Source organism: Corythoichthys intestinalis, chromosome 6 (genome assembly GCF_030265065.1).
Source record: "Corythoichthys intestinalis isolate RoL2023-P3 chromosome 6, ASM3026506v1, whole genome shotgun sequence".
Classification (NCBI taxonomy): Eukaryota; Metazoa; Chordata; class Actinopteri; order Syngnathiformes; family Syngnathidae; genus Corythoichthys; species Corythoichthys intestinalis.
The window spans coordinates 44,313,018-44,331,662 of NC_080400.1; the positions used below are offsets into that span (position 1 = coordinate 44,313,018).

General features: G+C 40.3%; 2 protein-coding genes across 6 annotated transcripts in view; both read left to right on the plus strand.

The window, feature by feature from the left end:
- The first annotated feature begins 1,296 nt into the window (after window positions 1-1,296).
- Window positions 1,297-4,092, plus strand: LOC130917070 (E3 ubiquitin-protein ligase RNF152). The gene has a single exon (XM_057838154.1). It carries the CDS (start codon window positions 1,534-1,536, stop codon window positions 2,308-2,310), a length of 777 nt encoding a protein of 258 aa, XP_057694137.1. The 5' UTR covers window positions 1,297-1,533; the 3' UTR covers window positions 2,311-4,092.
- A 3,160-nt stretch (window positions 4,093-7,252) lies between these two features.
- pax3b (paired box 3b) overlaps window positions 7,253-18,645 on the plus strand; it is a 36,679-nt gene continuing 25,286 nt past the window's right edge. For 2 of the 5 annotated variants that reach the window (XM_057838149.1, XM_057838147.1), the window contains exons 1-4: window positions 7,253-7,607; window positions 7,811-8,046; window positions 8,121-8,250; window positions 8,371-8,514. In XM_057838149.1, the coding sequence (XP_057694132.1) occupies window positions 7,523-7,607; window positions 7,811-8,046; window positions 8,121-8,250; window positions 8,371-8,514 (595 nt within the window). In that variant the 5' untranslated portion in view covers window positions 7,253-7,522. The remainder of the gene's footprint in view (window positions 7,608-7,810; window positions 8,047-8,120; window positions 8,251-8,370; window positions 8,515-18,645) is intronic. The other 3 variants (XM_057838152.1, XM_057838150.1, XM_057838148.1) reach the window with 2 other exon arrangements.

The following is an 18,645-nucleotide window of genomic DNA, read 5'->3' on the forward strand; positions in this document are numbered from 1 at the left end:
GTTTTTTGTGAATTAATAAGCTTTACCAAAAATTTCATTATTTCAAAAAAAAATTATTAGATTAGTCGACTAATCGTAAAAATAGTCGGCTGACTAATCGGGAGGAAATTAGTCGTTTGGGACAGCCGTAGGTGCAATAATGTTTTAATTAATGCCAACAACAAACAGAGTACCAACAGAACAACCGGGGAATCCAAAAACCTTTAACAAAAAAAGTCAGGATAAGAAATGTAGTTACTGTAGTTTCGAAGCAGGACAAGGAACACGAGGAACTGGGAAAAACGCTGACATGAACATGTACATGTACAATGATGCGATAAGACTCAACAAAAACGGGGAGCATATATAGACACAGACACGGGGTAACCAGTCAACGAGGAACAGGTGGTTGACACAGGAGGATGCAGTTGGAGGATACACTAGGAACAGGCAAACCTGGTGAAATCAATGGGCAATTAAAGGAATAAGTCACATTAGGAGGGCAAAAACACAAATCTAACACGTTGGTGCAATGGTTCCTCCTGGTGCACAACAATGCCCGACCTTATTTGACTAGAGTACGTAGGCACTTCCTGGAGGATGAATGAATTGTTACCATTGGTTGGCCACCACTTTCACCTGACCTAAACCCAATAGAAAACCTCCGGAACATTATGTTTAGGTCCGTTTGGTGGAGCCAGGATGCTCCTCAGACTGTCCAGGAGCTCAGTGATGCCCTGGACGGGGTGGCGCTCCCCCAAGACATCATCCGTAATCTTATTAGAAGCATGCCGCAGCATTGTCAGGTATTTGTAAAAGCACTTTGGGGCCACACAGACTATACTGAGAATCATTTTGAGTTTTGTTACAATGAGATTTTGCTAAAATGGACCAGTATCCTGCAACATTTTTTCACTTTCATTTTTGGGGTGTCTTTGATTTCCCCCCTCTATAGGATGATCATTTTCACTTACATCAGATTATGTGGCATCAATTTCTTACTACATCACCTACTCATAAGGAAAGGAAATGTATTCAAGATCACCCCCCCCCCCCCCTTGTTTAGTTCTGATGTGTTTTCAAAGTGGTCCTCTAATATATGTTTGGGCAGTGTATATATCTTTGTAGTCTGCAGGTTTTTAGTGTTGATAGAAAGTTGAAGGCGTAAACCCATTGCCCCATGGCAGCCTGTTCGTGCACAGTCACCATTGGTCAACATCACACTGTCTTTTACTGGACTATTACGGTGACACACAGTCGCCCCCGTCTTGGTGGGTGGATGAGCTGTGTAGTCAGTCACACAGTGCAGCATTACATCATCCGTTCCCACACGCTGTGAGGACGAAATTAGGGCATTTGAATATTTAAGCGGCACCCCGAGCATTTAGGTCGGATCAGCCGACGCCCTACAAGCTCTGCATAAAGGATAAAGCAGACACGGTACAGTCTGCGGGGATGATGGCGTTTCCCTGAGCACAGCGGAGAGGAGGGGGAGAGGAGGATAGACGTCAGCATCTGTCCGCCAGCTCCCTTTGTGTTCAACAGAGAATGTGAATGGCGAAAGATGACATGGCAGAGGTAGATGTAGCATCAAACGGAGCGGAACCCCCCCTGCTACCTCCGTCCGCGTTCCCCTACGAGGAGTACGAATGCAAAATCTGCTACAATTATTTCGACCTTGACCGACGGGCGCCGAAGATTTTGGAGTGCCTGCACACGTTCTGCGAGGAGTGCCTCAACACTCTCCATCTCCGGGAGGAGCGGCCATGGCGCATCAGCTGCCCCGTGTGTCGCCATCGGACGCCGGTGCCGGACTACCGGATACAGAACCTGCCCAACAACACCAAGGTGACGGAGGATTTCCCGCTCTATATCGACTCCGACCCCCTGCCCCAGGATGCTTTGCCGCCGTACCCTCCCCCGCTTCATCCGGCTCTCGTGGCTCTCCGCCGGGAGGAGGCATCGGGGGCGTCCAGCGGCAGTCAAAGCCAAGCGACCCCGTCCACCACCGTGTCCACGGCCACCACCATCTCCCAAGACTCGGTCCGCTATGACAGCTGTCAGAGCTGCAAAAGAGTGGCTTTAACCACCGGCTGCGTGTGTGTGATCTTCTCCTTCCTCTCCATGCTGGTGTTGCTCTTCATGGGCCTGATCTTTGTGCACAGTCACGGCATGCCTCCCTCCCCGTGGGGACCTATTTGCTTGTCGGTGGCCAGCATTTTGGCCATGTTCTCGGTGGTGGTCACGTGGCTCATCTGCTGGCTTAAATACAGACCGGACCACGAGACGGGCCGCTCATCTACCACCGGTAACTCTCGGAGGAACGCCTGAGCTTGTTTGTACTCTTCAAGCGAGTTTGAGTGGATGTGTTTTGATGTACTGGCAATTGTCCCTTCCCCTTTTACCTTTTGTTGGGTTCAAAATCACCCTAAATGGCCTTCTATCGGTATAGGAAACACCCAAAGGCCTTTGTGTTATTAGAACAATACAGGCCACCCTGATTCGAAATCGTCTTTTCATCCAAACGATGATATGGCTGAGTGACTTGATGAATTCGGAGCACTACTGATGGCTGAAATTGATTTGAAGCGCTTCTTTCCAGTCCAACATCCCTAACTTGTTACATAATCGCGATTTTCGTGCTCCATACTGTATGATAACTGACAACTGCAAACAAGTGAGATAATGGTTGGATGTTATGCGCACTTTTCTTTATGCACACTTTTCACTTAGTGATGGTCCCTGCAGGGTGGCACTGTTTCAACATTTTTTTTTCTTCAATGAAAAGAGCACATTCGGGATTTCCTGGTTGCTGACGTTTAAAGGGAAAGACAACACCTTGTTTAATACATTTAAAAACACAGAGTTGCTGATGTGTAATAGAGGATAAAAGCTTAAATAAAATCCTGTATTTCCAGGAAGAGACCACTCTACATGATGACCAATCAAATATAGTGAAAGTATCCCAAATTGCTTGCCATACCTCATTACGTCATTAATACCCATGATTACAAGCACTTTGCTCAATTTTATCTTGTTTTGTACCCACACAGTATCACTAAATGGCTGTGCCCATAAGGTGTGTAATTAAAAAAAAAAAAAAAAATCATTTTTCCTATCAGCAGCTGATGGCATTTATACTAGGTGTTATCTTCCCCTTTATTTAACGGGATACGCTAAGCGATAGTTTTTGATTCATCGCTCTGTCAATACAGTACAGTATGTGCATTGTGCACGGTAGACTATTGAAAGATGAAGACCATACAGTATTTTGTGATTTTGCTTTTTCTAATGACAGGGATGTGCGTCTCTGACCCTTGTGCCTCACCTTGTTGCTAAAAGGAGCAACCTTTACTGCAATCATCAACAAGTTGTGTACTCCCATGACACGGGCTGTTAGTAGTATTTATATTGCAGCATTTCTACATAACAGTTTGCAACATTGTGTGGCTTCGCACCCTATTTATTTTTTGTTCTTAGTCAACTTAGTTTCACACTTTTTAAAAGTTCAGTAGTCAAAACATTACTGAGAAGCTTGCACAGATTAATATTTTCTGGAAATCTTTCATGGGTTCTCTAGAAATCTGTATTTGAAATTGCTAATACAATCAGGTTTATGTTGTCAGGCACTCAATATCTGTTCTACTTCATTGCACTTGGCAGATGGAATACATAAGCACGTGTGTGTGTTTCCCTGTTTGAACCCACTGTCAGCACTGTTTGCTGATTGAATTTCAATATTATCATTTGGACACAAAGTGTTTTACAAGCCCTAAACCTATGAAATTCCCATGAAACACAGATGACATTAAAAGTGTAAATTCTCAAACTCTGCAACTTCACATTGATTTCAATTGTCCTACTGCTTAACCTTCTCCCAACTCTTCCTCGTGAAGCACCTTCCCCCTTTTTTCAACAAGTTATGGGGTACATTTTCAAATGTGAACATATTGTATTTATTTTCAAGGACCTAACGTATTGTTGGCTTTTAAGAGAGTATGTGGTTGCTGTTCAAGTTGAATACCACATTTTTTGCACAGTGAAATGTTCTTTATGTTCTGTTTTGCAAACATAAATACATTTCAATAATAAAGCAAAAATAAATTTAGACAACAGTGTTGATTGTGGTTCTTTTTATGTAATTTTATGTACAATCTTGTGTGCGTTATTTCTCATGTTTTTATTTTTATCATTATTATTTATCACTCTTAGCCTCCCCTACGTGTGCTTGTAATAAAGGAACAGCCATTTTGACGGACCAAGATTCCTGCTGTGCATCAAATACGCCCCCTACTGTATAATATTATAATGCCGGCTAAAAAAATTGTACTGAAACAAGAAACATTATTTTATAGTGGCCAACATATCTGACGAATTGTGCGGCTGTGTCATGGAAGTCACTCAGAAAATGCTGCCTCCAAGATTTTTTGAACTTTGATCATTCATTTATCCAATATTGATGATAAACAGCTAAAGTACCGAAGAAATAAAGAAAGTTAAATTATGCAAGTCTCATAAATTTAAAGCACCAAGGATGAACGCTCTCCTCCCATTCTTTCACATGCACTTTCACCATAAAAAAATAAACATGTCTCATGTTCACGTTGTTAGCCGAGCTGTAGCTAGTTCTCTTCACGCCACTGATTTCTGTAAAATGCAAGGGTGTCTTGGCATTCGGCCATGACTAAATGCCAGGTATGTTAAAAAAAATATATTATAATAAAAAAATGGAAAACGAGTGATTGAAAAAGAACACACACACTGGTCGCTAATATGATTGTGTCAATCTCATTAACATAATGAAGAAGTTATCAGACGTTTGAAGTTTGAACAAGTACGTATATGAACATTTAAGTACATTACAAATGCACAATTAAGTAACCTCAAGCAGAATAGCTAACAAGTGTCTGTTCATCTTTTAAGGATGTGTTAGTAATATATGAAACAGTACAGAAATTCCGTACAGTATTTTTACTCATTGTTGTCATTTTACTTTTGTTTTTAAATATGATTGAAAATATTGTTGAATTATTTTTTGATGTTGTACATTTTCAAAGTTCAGGTTGTATATATAAAGGGGTATTCAAATCGATTTTGAAATGCAGACAATAATATATACACATGTCATTGTATGACTATATAAATTAATTGGACAATAATGTGCTTGTAATTGGCCTCCATTCAGGGCATGTGATGCAACTCATCTATTTCTCATCAAACCCAAGTTCTGACTTTGAATTTCTCCCCCCCCTACTAATGGATTGGACACGGAGATTCCATGTCGCTTTAAAAGAGCGGTCCGAAGTATACATCATGCCGCATGGTTCCCATTTGCCCTCTCTGTTTTCTTCACTCTTAATATCCAATTTCAATAGGACCACCGACTCCCTCCCAAATCGTCACGTTTGTCAGCGTCACGAATTGGGGGTCTCTTGCACCTTTATTTTCGTGGATAGTTAAATTGATAATCAGGAAGAAACACAATACTCGATTTTGCTTATTCAAGTGCCCTTTCGAATGGAATATACAAACCTGTGGTAAGTAAGATTTTTCGAGTGCTATCTCGTTGATCGCAAATAGGAACCCATGAGGCAATCAAAAGCAAACTTCCATTTCCTCTCCCTCTTTGAAGCTTTCATTTACTCGAACTTGCATTCCTTATCTTATGCCTGAAGGTATAAGGACACCCCACAGCAGGTGAAAGACCCCTGTTAGTGCTGATTATTTTAAACTCTACGCTCACCCCTTGGCTTTTTGACAGAAAAGACAACATTTTCAAGAAGCTGAATGAATCCCTGGAGTCAGTGGGAACCCGTCTTTGTGTAAATTAAAGTAAATGAGCCCACTTATTGATGCAAGCTGAGAGACGACATAAAAGGGCAGATCAGGTGTTTGGAGCAATTTTTACCCCCAAACTATTTAATCTTCTCACGTGATGTCTCCAACTACAAGTGAACTTTATTTTCCACATAGGTTACAATGTGTCAATTTGTTGTTATGTAGTCCAATGTAGTGGTGGTAACAGACTGACCATGTGTCGCGAATCACGGAGACGAATTTAATTAATTTAAATCAAATTTATTCATATTAAGACCAGTCTGGATAAATTATAGGCAATACACAATTCAAAGGATGAGCGTGACATTCTTAGAACTGAAACGATACAATATTTTATTTTTCTGCAAGTGATTATTGAGGTCTAAATGTTCACCCTTAAAACATTTTAGCCCATTGTCTTCGTCGACTTTAAAGATGCAACTGTGATGATTATTTGATATTATGGGATGCATATATGCGTCTATAGACACTTGCACAGACTGTCTTTACAACCTCCCTGGCGTCGTATCCTGCTGAGGCGCGCGTCCCCCTTTCAGCCTCTTCTCGGCTGCTTGGAGCTCACACTGAAAAACACAATAAATTCCTCGAGTTGCGCACACTTTAGCACCATTTGTGTCAAAGACAAGGGCGTGGGGTGGGAACAAATTAGAGTCAGTGTTGAGTAGCAAGCGTTAAATGGCTAATATGACGCATATATAAAGGCAATCACAGAGATGTGGTGTGAAATTTCTTTTTTTTTGCTTCATGGTTCATTTAAAATGTTATTGACAGTTGGTTGTATAGTGCAAAACGTTTCAAGACATTTGTCCAGCTGCTGTTCCAGATGCAGGGAAAGTTACTATTTGTGAACCACGATGCTTATATGCATATTTAGTGTTTCTTTTTTCTTATGCTATTATTTGTCATTTATTTTACAGCTCATATTTTTAATCATTCGTCAGGCATAATAATAACAATAATAATAATAATTATCATTTTTATTTTACCATTACTTCTCCCTAATTCACTGTTTTTTTTTTTTTTTTTTTTTAAATATAGCTCTTAAGTCTACTAGGATGAAAAGTCGTTGTACTAGCCAATTTAAAATGCTCTTTCCCCAAAAATAAATAATATGAGCAAGAAAAATAACAAAAATTTTCTTTGGCTAACAAGTGTTTTGTCATATTTTCTTCCCATACGCACTTTGCGTTTTAGAAGTTTTCCGACGTTTGTCATGAGCGTTTGCTTCAAAAATCGAGTACTCAAAATGCGTTCATTTCTGAGAAATTTTAATGACGTCTGTGATAGGAGAAAAGTTTTCCGGCTCAACCAATCAGTGTACAGCTTTGGTGTGCGGGTCTATACCCTGGACCAATCAGAGGAGAGAGCGCTGACTTGCTGTGTTGAGCTCAACTACTTTTGACTGTGTCTTCTCACTTTGACCGATATCAACAAATAACAACAACATTTTGATTTCTGACGCACATTCCCGTGCTGAGAGGATAACGTGGAAGTATTCGACAACTAACGTTCTTTTCTGGGTCTATTTTGTGGTCGTCCATGCGCGGAGAAAGTTGACGGTCCTTGGACTCCAGCGCTTGCATCAACACAATCCACGTAGAAAATCCGACTCCTACAAAGCCATCGAAGGTAGCCCGGAATTGCTTCTATTTCATCAGCCTCCCCGCGCTTGGAGGGGTCCATCTGTCATTGGGTTGGAGGAGGTATGACCGCGCTGGCTGGGTCTATTCCCAGGATGATGCGACCCACGCTGGCTCAGAATTACCCTCGCAGTGGCTTCCCTCTCGAAGGTACTTCACAAGTTGTCACGAGATGCTTCATAAAATATACTAGACTTGTTATTTGCTATAGTGTGAACACACTTTTCGTTCACGCCTTTCATTTCAGATTAAGTCATAATTCTCTAACAAATTAATACCAAAATGTGCTGTTTGAGTCAGTTGCACTGTTGTTTTACATTATGCATTATGTCTTATTTTATTTCACTGTGTAGTTTCAACTCCACTGGGCCAAGGCCGCGTAAACCAGCTCGGTGGAGTTTTCATAAACGGCAGGCCTTTGCCTAACCACATCCGACACAAGATCGTGGAGATGGCCCATCACGGCATCAGACCGTGCGTCATCTCCCGGCAGCTGCGGGTCTCCCACGGCTGCGTGTCCAAAATCCTGTGCAGGTACCAGGAGACTGGCTCCATCAGACCCGGCGCGATTGGAGGCAGCAAACCAAAGGTAGGAAAGTGGAAAGCAGCACCAAACGTTGAGGGATTAACCAGTTGATTCTGAAACTTTTCTGTCATTTAAAGCAGATGACGACACCGGACGTGGAGAAAAGAATAGAAGAATGCAAGCGGGAAAACCCGGGTATGTTTAGCTGGGAGATTCGGGATAAATTACTGAAGGATGGAATATGTGACCGCGACAATGTCCCTTCAGGTAAAAGGGGCAGGAATTAAGCATTGATATGAACATATTTCATTTATTATTTATTTATGTGTATGTGTCCATATATACATGAATGCATTTAACTGCTATGCCATGTGTCCAATTTTGCAGTGAGCTCAATCAGTCGGGTGATGCGCAGCAAGTTTGGGGGTAAAAACGATGAAGAGGAGGATGAGGATGACCTGGAGAAGAGCGAGTTGGAGGAAAGTGACCGTAGGGCCAAGCACAGCATTGAAGGCATCTTGGGGGACAGATGTAAGTCAACTTTTTTGTTTTCCCCCCACTCACGTGTTGCGCCACAAAGTACAGTATTCTTTGAGTTCTCTTTTAAAAACAGCAATACACATATCTGCTCTTTCTCTGAATTGCTACGTTTTTGCATGCAGGTTAAGGGCAGAGCGTTGTATTTTGAATTCTCGATTAACCGTGTCTCTACGCCTAATGCTTTTCCCATGAGGCCAGACAGTAAATCAAACAGCAGGTGATGTTTTAGTGCACTAAGGGGGAGAGCGTGTGTGTTTGTGCAGCGTTTTCTTTTATCCACGTTGCATATATGTACTATCTCGAACTTCTAGTTTCTTATTTTTGTGAAGCAAATTTGTTTTGCAGGATGCTCGTGACGTCTTCGTGACTTGATGCGAATTATGAAAGAATGTGTGTCTATTGTGACTTTTTTCTTAATTCGTTCAAAGGACGCTTTTGTTCCCAAAAATACAATACGGCCTACTTATTTTTGAAGTGAGATGTAGTGAAACTCATGCGCAAATACTTTTTTTGTTTTTTGTTTTTTTTGATATTTTTGTTGGGTTTGATGCTGATTGTCAGTCAGCATTTATAAACCTCGTTGTTTTGTAAGTGTTTGCCATTGGCGTTTTCATTGCTTATATGTGAGAAACTAATAGTTTTTCTATTGTCCCCAAGGGCACTTTCAATGTATTCCTTAGTTTCCATTGCTTCTTTTTCCACTTTGTCAAGTATCAACATCGAAATGTCAACATATCCCGCAAGGTTGAGTGAAGTGGAAGATGAGAGATAAAGCGCCCCAGTCTGAGGAGACACAATTGTCCCCCAGATGAGTTGATCAAACATTTGTTCAACGGTTTCCATCAGCGCACAAAGACGGGTTAGCGCACACAACGGGGATGAACTTGGTAGACAAAGGCGCGGGAGTCTATTCGGGCCTCACGCTTGGGCTGTGCGCGGACAAAAGAGCCAGCTTGGAAACACATTTGGGTGCAGCTAAAGACGAAAAAGGGGAAACCCTATTTAGAATTCCAAAAGGGGAGAGGACAGCTCCTCCGCGCACGGCGGAGCCCGACAAAACATATTATGAGGCCGCAATGAAGGATGAATTATTCAGGGAGCGCTCAGGCCCTGTTTTTAGGAGCCGTTCACCAAGAGAAATAGCCACTTTCCCTACAAAATGTTTCCTTTTTAGGTTCTTCCATACAGGCCGGCTGCCAGTCAGTCACTACAATAGGAGTCTCAGAAATCCACTCACGTACGTATACAGCCACGAGAAGCGCGTCGGCCGCCCCACATGCGCGCTTTTATTTATTTATTTATTTATTTTTTTACATCCTATCTAATTTATTTGATTTATTTAAGTCGGAAGTATTTTAAGTTTTTAAGTTCAGTTTTTAGCTGGAACTTTGTAACTACGACGCAAATTTTATATAGGGGTTGCTGCCTATGTATTTTTGTCGCGTTACTTATTTTTTAATGTTGCCGAAATTGCAAAGTGGTTAGGGATTTGTTTAAGAAAAAACACCAGACCCCAGGGATCAATTGCTATTTGTCACATAGCCAGACGCTAAATGGTCAACCAAACAAAGCGCCTGTTTGGGAGGGTGCGCTAATAACCAAGACGTCTTCACTTTAAAACTTATGATCTATTATTGATTCTTTTGGTGGATGTCGGCCTTTCCTCCCCCGAACATTAATAATGTCCTCTAAACGATGTCGATATTGTGCTATGACACATTTAATGACGGAGGGAGTGTATTAAAGAGTGTGTTTGGTGAATAGCGACCAATGTTCTCTCCCCGGAGAGCCCAGCTCTGGCCCCGGAGCGTAGAGCTTGACAATTGGGGCCGGCCACCGATCCCCGCTGACCCCCTCCCTTCCTCGCGCCTGCTCCTCAAATCTCTTCAAGCAGATTAAATCGACTCTTTTATTTCATCCTACTTTCATCTGTAGAGGAACTCCTCCCCTCTCCCTCTTGTTTTCTATTCTTTCTCTTCTAGTCTCAGCCTTGTGTCACCTGCAAAGTCAGTCCACATCTATAAAACTTTTTAATTGTGTTTTCCATGTAGACACTTATTAAGATAAGGAACCCTTTCCTTTTAAATAAATACAATAACAAACATCTAACGTTGTTCCGTAACTATTTAAAAACAGTTATATTTTATGTGGTGAAACTGGCCAATAGATATATCTGTATTGGACATGGAATCATAAAAGTAATCCAAATATAATAAATTAGAAGCACAGAAAATATAACATGTTTAGGACTAACAGACATTGTATATGAGAGAGAACAACCAATACACTAGGAAATGTTAAAAATGGTAGTCATAAAAGTAGTAATAATGCCAAATTCATGGGCGAATAGATTTTAGTTGTTGGGCAGTAATCTCTGTTTCCACTTGTTGCCTGCCATTGAAACACTAATGTACTTGGCCCCCAGCCAGAAGTATAGATCATGTGATAGTCACCATAAGATACTTTCCAAAGAAATGCCATTTTAGCAATCACCTAAGATTATGTCATATATAAATGCATTTGGCAGTCAGGTTGGCCCTCCGGCTTCAAGCATACAAGCGTCATCGTTATTGACCCTGGAGACAAAGTAGTCACAGTGGGCCAATCTCCTCCTCACAACCGCTTCAAGTTTTCGCAGTGTGTTTTAGAGTCTTTTCTTCGTTAGGTTAAATTAGCCAGATAATACAGAGGAGCGTTGTTGAAGGGCTGCTACATTTCCATTTAGTCGTGCGCACACACACACATATACACATGCACACACATTCCTTTTTGCTATGCAAACAGTCAAAGGGATAACTTTATTTGACGAAAGAGGATCCTGGAAAGGGCTAATTGAATAAGCCCGTGATCTTTGAAAAAACCCTTACCATGGTGAGCGCAGTCATCATGTCATAATTAGGTTTATTGAGGCGCATTCCTTCAATCTGCCTCCATTCTCTTGAGCTCATTGTAAGCAGGGTCTGGGCCAGTGGCTAGGGGACAAAAGGGAACCATGAGCAGACAATACATGAAAGAGCCATTAAGATTTAGCTGCCTTTGTCACACAAACCGAGCAGGACTTTGTTTGTGCAAATAATGTGGTTGTGTTAAAAATGACTTGGGTTGAAGTTTGCTGTGCTGCAAGTGTAATAGGTTGGCATAAAGTGGACTGGTTCCAGGGGAGAGGTGATTTGGAAAGAGGTGTTCTGGAGCACAGACGGCTTACTGTGTGGCACCGAAGCGCTTTAAGGCTCTGGTTATGTAGGGATTGATTAACCTTCACATATTCTAACAAGTATAAATATCTTCAAATGAGACTTTTACATGATTGTATTTGTGTTATAACAGATACAAAACATGGCTTAATCCAAACACTGAACAGGGCATGTTCTCCTCATGCTGTTTCTGTCTTGTCATGACGTGACAAAGACTGGACCAATAAGGTTTCTGAGAGTCTTATAATAGCTATTGGCTATTAGTGGCATGAGCCAAGTGTCTGTTGAAGAGGGTTCTGTCTGTCCATTAAAAGAATGACTGTGTCACTCATGAGTCTCTGGGCATGAGGGCAAAGGAGGGGGGCACCAGGGCCAAGTGGCGAGCATCAAATCACTCTCCTCTACCCCGGGGGCTTTAAAGACCAATCTCCTCATCCCGCAGTCCTCTTGCTCTCTTTAGAGAGTTTTTTTTTTTTTTAATAAGCTCATGCATGATGACTATCCAAGCATGGACACATAGTTATCCACAAATGAATAGCTCCTCTATACTTCATTAAAGCCTCTTTCTCCTTTCACACTTTTATTGTTACTCAGTGATATCAATTCAAAGAGCAAATAATGAATGCACACCGACTTTGAAGTCAGACTGCGCTTTTTGGGAGGGTGGTGTGTGTGCAAGTAGATGGTTCTGGGAGGGAGTATTTTGGGGTATTCCCGTCTTTAAGACCAACTCTAGTGCCCCAGCCTTCATCATGATGGACTAGCCACATTGAGTTGCTACTGAGTGGCACCAAAGACTTGTTGAAGGGAGTGAAAGAGTGAAAGGGCCTGGTGAAGGTCAAGTAGAATGGCTAGCTTTAGAATAAGGCCTCTCTTTATCTTCTACAAGCTTCAACCAAAGGCACCACAGCTATGGATGATATACTGTAGCTTGTTTTATAAAATGCATTTTAGTGTGACGTGGTAGTCTGAAACTATAGTGAAATTTGAGCATGTCTGTCTGTAAAAATCCTTATTCAACTTTTCTCTAATTGGTATGTTTTAGCATGATCGTAAGTGTTTGGGTTGGTTGAGGCCAAGAGTTAAAGATGGTAGAAGCCAGTCACTGATTGGCAGTCAATGTAGCATCTTTGTTGTTGGTGTAGACAAGCATCTGTCCTCATCTGATTGATAATTATTAAAAAAAAAAAAAAAAAAGCGACAATCTTCAACTCTCTCTCTCTCTCTCTCTCTCTCTCTCTCTCTCTCTCTCTCTCTCTCTCTCTCTCTCTCTCTCTCTCTCTTTCTCTGTCGTTTAAAAAAAGCTTGTCAGTCAAGATGTTTGTCAAAATCATTGAATAAATGTACACTGCAGAGAGATTTTGAGGAATTTCCTTGCCTATATTGCAAGCCACTGCTTTGTGATTAGTATGTAGTCGAAATACAATGGTATCCAGATTTAGAAGATTTTTTTTTCTAATCTTAATTACCATTCCAAGAAAGTAAAATGTGCCAAATGGGCTAGATGTGATCATCTTTAAATTAAATAGTGAAATAGTGGCCACTAAATTGCATTTTCACTTACTCAGTAACAGATTGCATCCTGTGTTGATAACAGGTTTAAAAACGGTGCTAACCATTTATTTAAGACAGTACTTCTCAAATAGTGGGGCGTGCCCCCCCGGGGGGGCGCAGAGCGATGCCGGGGGGGCGCATGTGACCTCGAGGAACATGCTTTTTTTTTTTTTTTTTGCCGTACTGGAATAAAGTGTACTTGCACATCCACTCAGTGGGTGGCAGTGGCGCTCTCATGTTCAGAGTGCACGCAGTATTTTTGAACTAAGGAAGAGCACTAAGCACACACAGAAAACAGGTATGAAGAGCAGTGTCCCGCTGCTGTTTTCGAAAGCCGTTTTCCGACCGGACTCACTCACGCAGCGACCCACTGTCTTGTTCGGTTCTCACGTCGCCGCCCAAGAAGTGCCATTTTCGGCTTGGGATTGTCACGACGACCGCCCTCACCTACGGTTCTACATCGGCCGCCGAGAATGCGCTTTTTTCGTGCCGTTTGCCTTTTAGAACGTGCCGAATATTGCCAACAATCGTCCTGCTTTGTCAGTGTTATATCAGTAAACCGGTGAGCATTGTTAGCATGCTCATTACAAAATAACTCCACACCATTTCAAAGAAGGTAAATACTGTGAGCAGCAAAAATAAAAACTGTCCTTCTGTCCAAGGACACTCTTTTTTTCTTTTATACAGTTTTGTTTTTTCGGTCAAATTTTTTGGCATATTGTCCTCATGAGTGAATGTTTCTAATCAATTTTAATTTTTTATTATTTACTGATTTTATTACATTTTATTTTTCTGTATCAAATGGTCAAAAATGTACCTTGAGTGTATTTTTTACAGTTTGGATGTGACTTTTTTTTTTAAAATTCAGGCTAATTGATGCGCGTCAAGTCTTCTCTGTTACAAACAAAACAATGTTAATAAGGTTATACTTTATTATAAGTTGATCTATGTTACTTTTTTTCTTTATTAGAAAAAAAGGACACAATGTTAGGCAGATGCGTATTTATAATAGTAATTTTATGGACAAATGATACTATTTACAGTGGCGGCAGAGAGTTTGGGGGGGGCGCTAAACATTTACGTCTTGCTTGGGGGGGCGTAACAGAAAATAATTGAGAAGCACTGATTTAAGAGCAGGTTTTGTGCTCTAACAAGCACTGATGGTTCTCATTATATAATATTTTAGAGAACACTCCAAGCGAAAAATGAACTCCATTTGCCTTTATTTTATTGATATAGCAGTTTAAAAACAACAACAACAACAAAACTAAACCAAAAAAGCTGTACATACTGTAATTAAAATCATATAATACCCAAAACAACCAAACACCTATTTCACCTGAGGTTCACCGTGCGCAAAGAAATCCGAGGAGGGTTGATGCGGCGTAAAACTGCAGTATCAGGTACCAGGCAAGGTTTCAATCAGATTCAAGAAAACAACAGTGCAGGGTTTGTCACTTTTTATATGTTAGTGAACAGTGTAAACAACCCCAACTCAAAAAATCTGTTACAAATCACTGTTGATACAAAGTTAAAGGGCAACTATTGAAGCCAAACACAACATACTGTACTTAATGGTAAAAAAGGGGGAACGCTAACATACTCCCATATCACAGCACCTTTTTGATCAACTTAGGTAAAGAAAAAAACAAAAACAAAAACAAAGACGAACAGTGAGTTAGACTATAGAAACAAAATCTATTATTCCTGTAATTTGGTGGATTCAAGCATGTCACGCTGTTGCCAAGATGAGAAATGGCGTGCGTTACTATGCGTTACGGTGTTGGTTGACTGATGCGAGAAAAGTCTGAAAAAGCTGGACTCACGGAGACGAGAGAGCAGAGCAGGAGTGGGGAGGAGGCAAGGGAGTGTGACGCCGTTGGAAATGCGATGCTACTATGCTAGGTGGCTCCAATAATACCTGACTGTAGCTACAAACTACGCCGACATGCTTCGGTAGATATCACATATGTACAGAACTAGATGCAAATGAACGACAAGGCGGCATTAGCAATAGTAGTATAATAAATAACTAGATGCGTTAGTAAACAGCCGCCATCTTAAAGCAGTAGACCTCTCAGGAAGGCTTTGTTGTAGAGAACCTTCCTAGAAAACCTAAGTAACTTTTTATCTAGAATGCTCCTAAATCGGCAAACCTTAACCTAATCTATTTTGAATGATGAAACAGTTTTAAAACTTACATGTCGAAAATAGACAGAAGGGAACTAATAACGGGAGCAATTTTAACAACTTTAACGGTTGATTCACAACATTAAATGACTTCCACACATAGCAAAGGTTACTATCTAGTTATCGCAATATCCGCAATACCCCTGTGTCTAGTTAAGTTTAGGGTAAAGAATTGGGCTAGGGTCAATTCTCGCAAAAACCCTTTAAACTTCACATTGTGTGACCTGTTTTTATTTATTTATTTATTTATTTGTTTTTAATTTGAGAAAAAAAAAAAACAATTATCACCAGTTACTTTGCCAAGTAACTAATTGCTCTCACATTCAGGTGGCTGAGTTATTAACGCAATTACCCTTTGGGAGAAGTACTTTGTAACTGTAATTAATTACTTTTTAAAAGTAAGATTAACAACACTGCTTTTAATACAGTGGGAGACGAGGAAAGACTACTCTGTTTACTGTGTCTAAAAATGTTTCTAGTGGACAGTGGGAAGCCAAATTAATTAAGATGTCACTTAAAGACATTAGACTCCAGTCTCATTGATAAGTTTCTTGATTGTTTTTCATCGAAAAACGTGCCAAATATTGCCAACAATCGTCCCGCTTTGTCAGTGTTACATCAGTAAAGCAGCAAGCACTGTTTAGCATGCTCAGTGCAAAAAACCCCCACAACATAGCAAATGACCTGATAATGCCTGCAGCAAAAATAAAAACTCTCCCTCTATCTAATGACACTGTCGTTTTTGTTCTTTTCATTTTTGTTTTTTTGGTCAAATTGTTTGGCATATTGTCCTCATGACTTAATGTTGCTAATAGAGATGCCAATCGATCGGGATGCCGATCGATTGGGTCCGATCACGTCATTTTCAAAGTATCGGAATCGGCAAAAAAATATCGGCCATGCCTTTTTTAAATATATATATATATATAATTTTTTTAATTAAATCGTTTTCTAATTGTATTTAACATCACAGACATGATATGTTACACTCATCCAGAGTCTTTAGTTTAGGCTTAAGGTAGGGTTATCAAATTTATCCCGATAACGGCGGCAATTAATTTTTTAAAAAATGTGTCACGTTAAAACATTTAACGCAATTATTGTATGCGCTGCACGACCCTCTCACTCATTGTCGCGCTCCATCTGTAATGACGTCGTTTTACCTATATAGAGAGACAAAAGGCAGCGCAAAATGAGAAGAGAGAACTTTGGCAGCCTTTGGAGCCTTTTATTAATTGGCTAAAGTCTTGCAATCCTTCTCCCTATGATTAGTAATATCATGGGAAGCAATATGGGGGAGCAAGGTGGCAATTGATCATTGTCTTAACACCTTATGTTATTTCCCAATGCAGAGAAGATATAGCAATTGGTAGCACGTTGCACAGTCATGGTTCCACTTCCCATCATGCATTTGGGATGGCCACAGTATCATTTACTGAAAGCTCAACAAATACACTAGATGGCAATATTTAGTCACAATATACAAAGTCACAAGTCTTTCTATCCGTGGATCCCTCTCACAGAAAGAATGTTAATAATGTAAATGCCATCTTGAGGATTTATTGTCATAATAAACAAATACAGTACTTATGTACTGTATGTTGAATGTATATATTCATCCGAGTTTTATTCATTTTTTTCTTAATGCATTGCCAAAATGTATATGATCGGGAAAAATTATCGGGAATGATTGGAATTGAATCAGGAGCAAAAAAAAGCAATCGGATCGGGAAATATCGGGATCGGCAGATACTCAAACTAAAACGATCGGGATCGGATCGGGAGCAAAAAAACATGATCGGAACAACCCTAGATGCTGATTAATTTGAATTTATTATTATGTATTGATTTTATTGAATTTTATTTTCCAGTATCGAATGGTCAAAAAATTTAGTCTCTATTTTTACAGTATGGATGTGACTTTTTTTTAAAATTCAGGTAAATTGATGCACTATAGGTCTTTTCTGTTCCAAACAAAACAATGTTAATAAAGTTATACAGTACTTTATTATAAATTGATCTATGTTAGTTTTTTTTCTTTAATAGAAAAGAGGACACAATGTTAGGCAGTGGTGTACTTATCATAATAATAATTTTTATAGACGAATGATACTGTTTACAGTGGTGGCAGAGAGTTGGGGGTGAAACATTTACGTCTTCCTGGTGGGGGTGTAACAGAAAATAATTATGAAGCACTGCTCTAGCACATTGACAGTGGTTTTTTATTCCTTTGTTCCTCCTGTTTGCTGTGCATGTTCTGTCTTTACTATTCTTGCTTAATCGTTATTTGTACTTTTGAAACGTCTTTTTATGAATTTTGGTGCTTTGCAGTTGTACTTTTGTTGCTTTGCCTCACACGGTTTCAGTTAGTTTATTTCCACTACCTGTTGGTAGCATCCTTTTGTATTTTACAGTTTGATTTGTGTTTTTTTGAATGATGTGATGCACTTTTTTTGCTTTGGGGTCCAACCCAGTCACATAACAGTGCAGGCAAGGGCATACGAAAAAGCGCAGTTTGTGCTGCTCTGGGTATGAAACTTTTTCAACCAATGACAGGGTCTCTGTCATCCCTTTTAAAGGTGGTCCATTCACTTCTTGTCCGGTGGGTGGAAAAGGAGTGCGGTGATCTTTGCATGCATTTTGCTTTGGATCTGTCAGTATCTGTTTACCAGTGCCTGATCAAAATTCACAAAAATCAAATAAAACCGCCTGTGTAGAAAATTAGATGTGTTATTCTTTAGACTCACTTTCTACTACCAAATTGTCAATCTACCTAATTTATCTTCAAACCCTGGTTACACAAGAATGGCCAAGTTTTTCTAGAGTGATATGCTAAACAGGTGCGGCAAATCTTGCGCTGGTACGAAAATCCAGTTGCGCTGGATTTTACGCCCAAGTACAGCTTTATCTTATTCGAAAACAGAGACCAAAAACTTGCTTATATAAAATAACTATGAATGACATTTGACATATTTAAAGAGTTCACCTTGTTGGCTCTTGAGGTACCAGCCACTTCCCCGCTATAAACGGAGTGGTTAAACAGATTTAAAAAGGCGGTGAACAGCAAGGTCATAGGGCAGGATGAGGTCACTCGCTCTTGGCACACAGGAAACAAGGTTAGAAATATGTTTAGTTAAATTTGACAGGTAACCATTTCCTCATACCCGCACCACAGTTTTTTTAC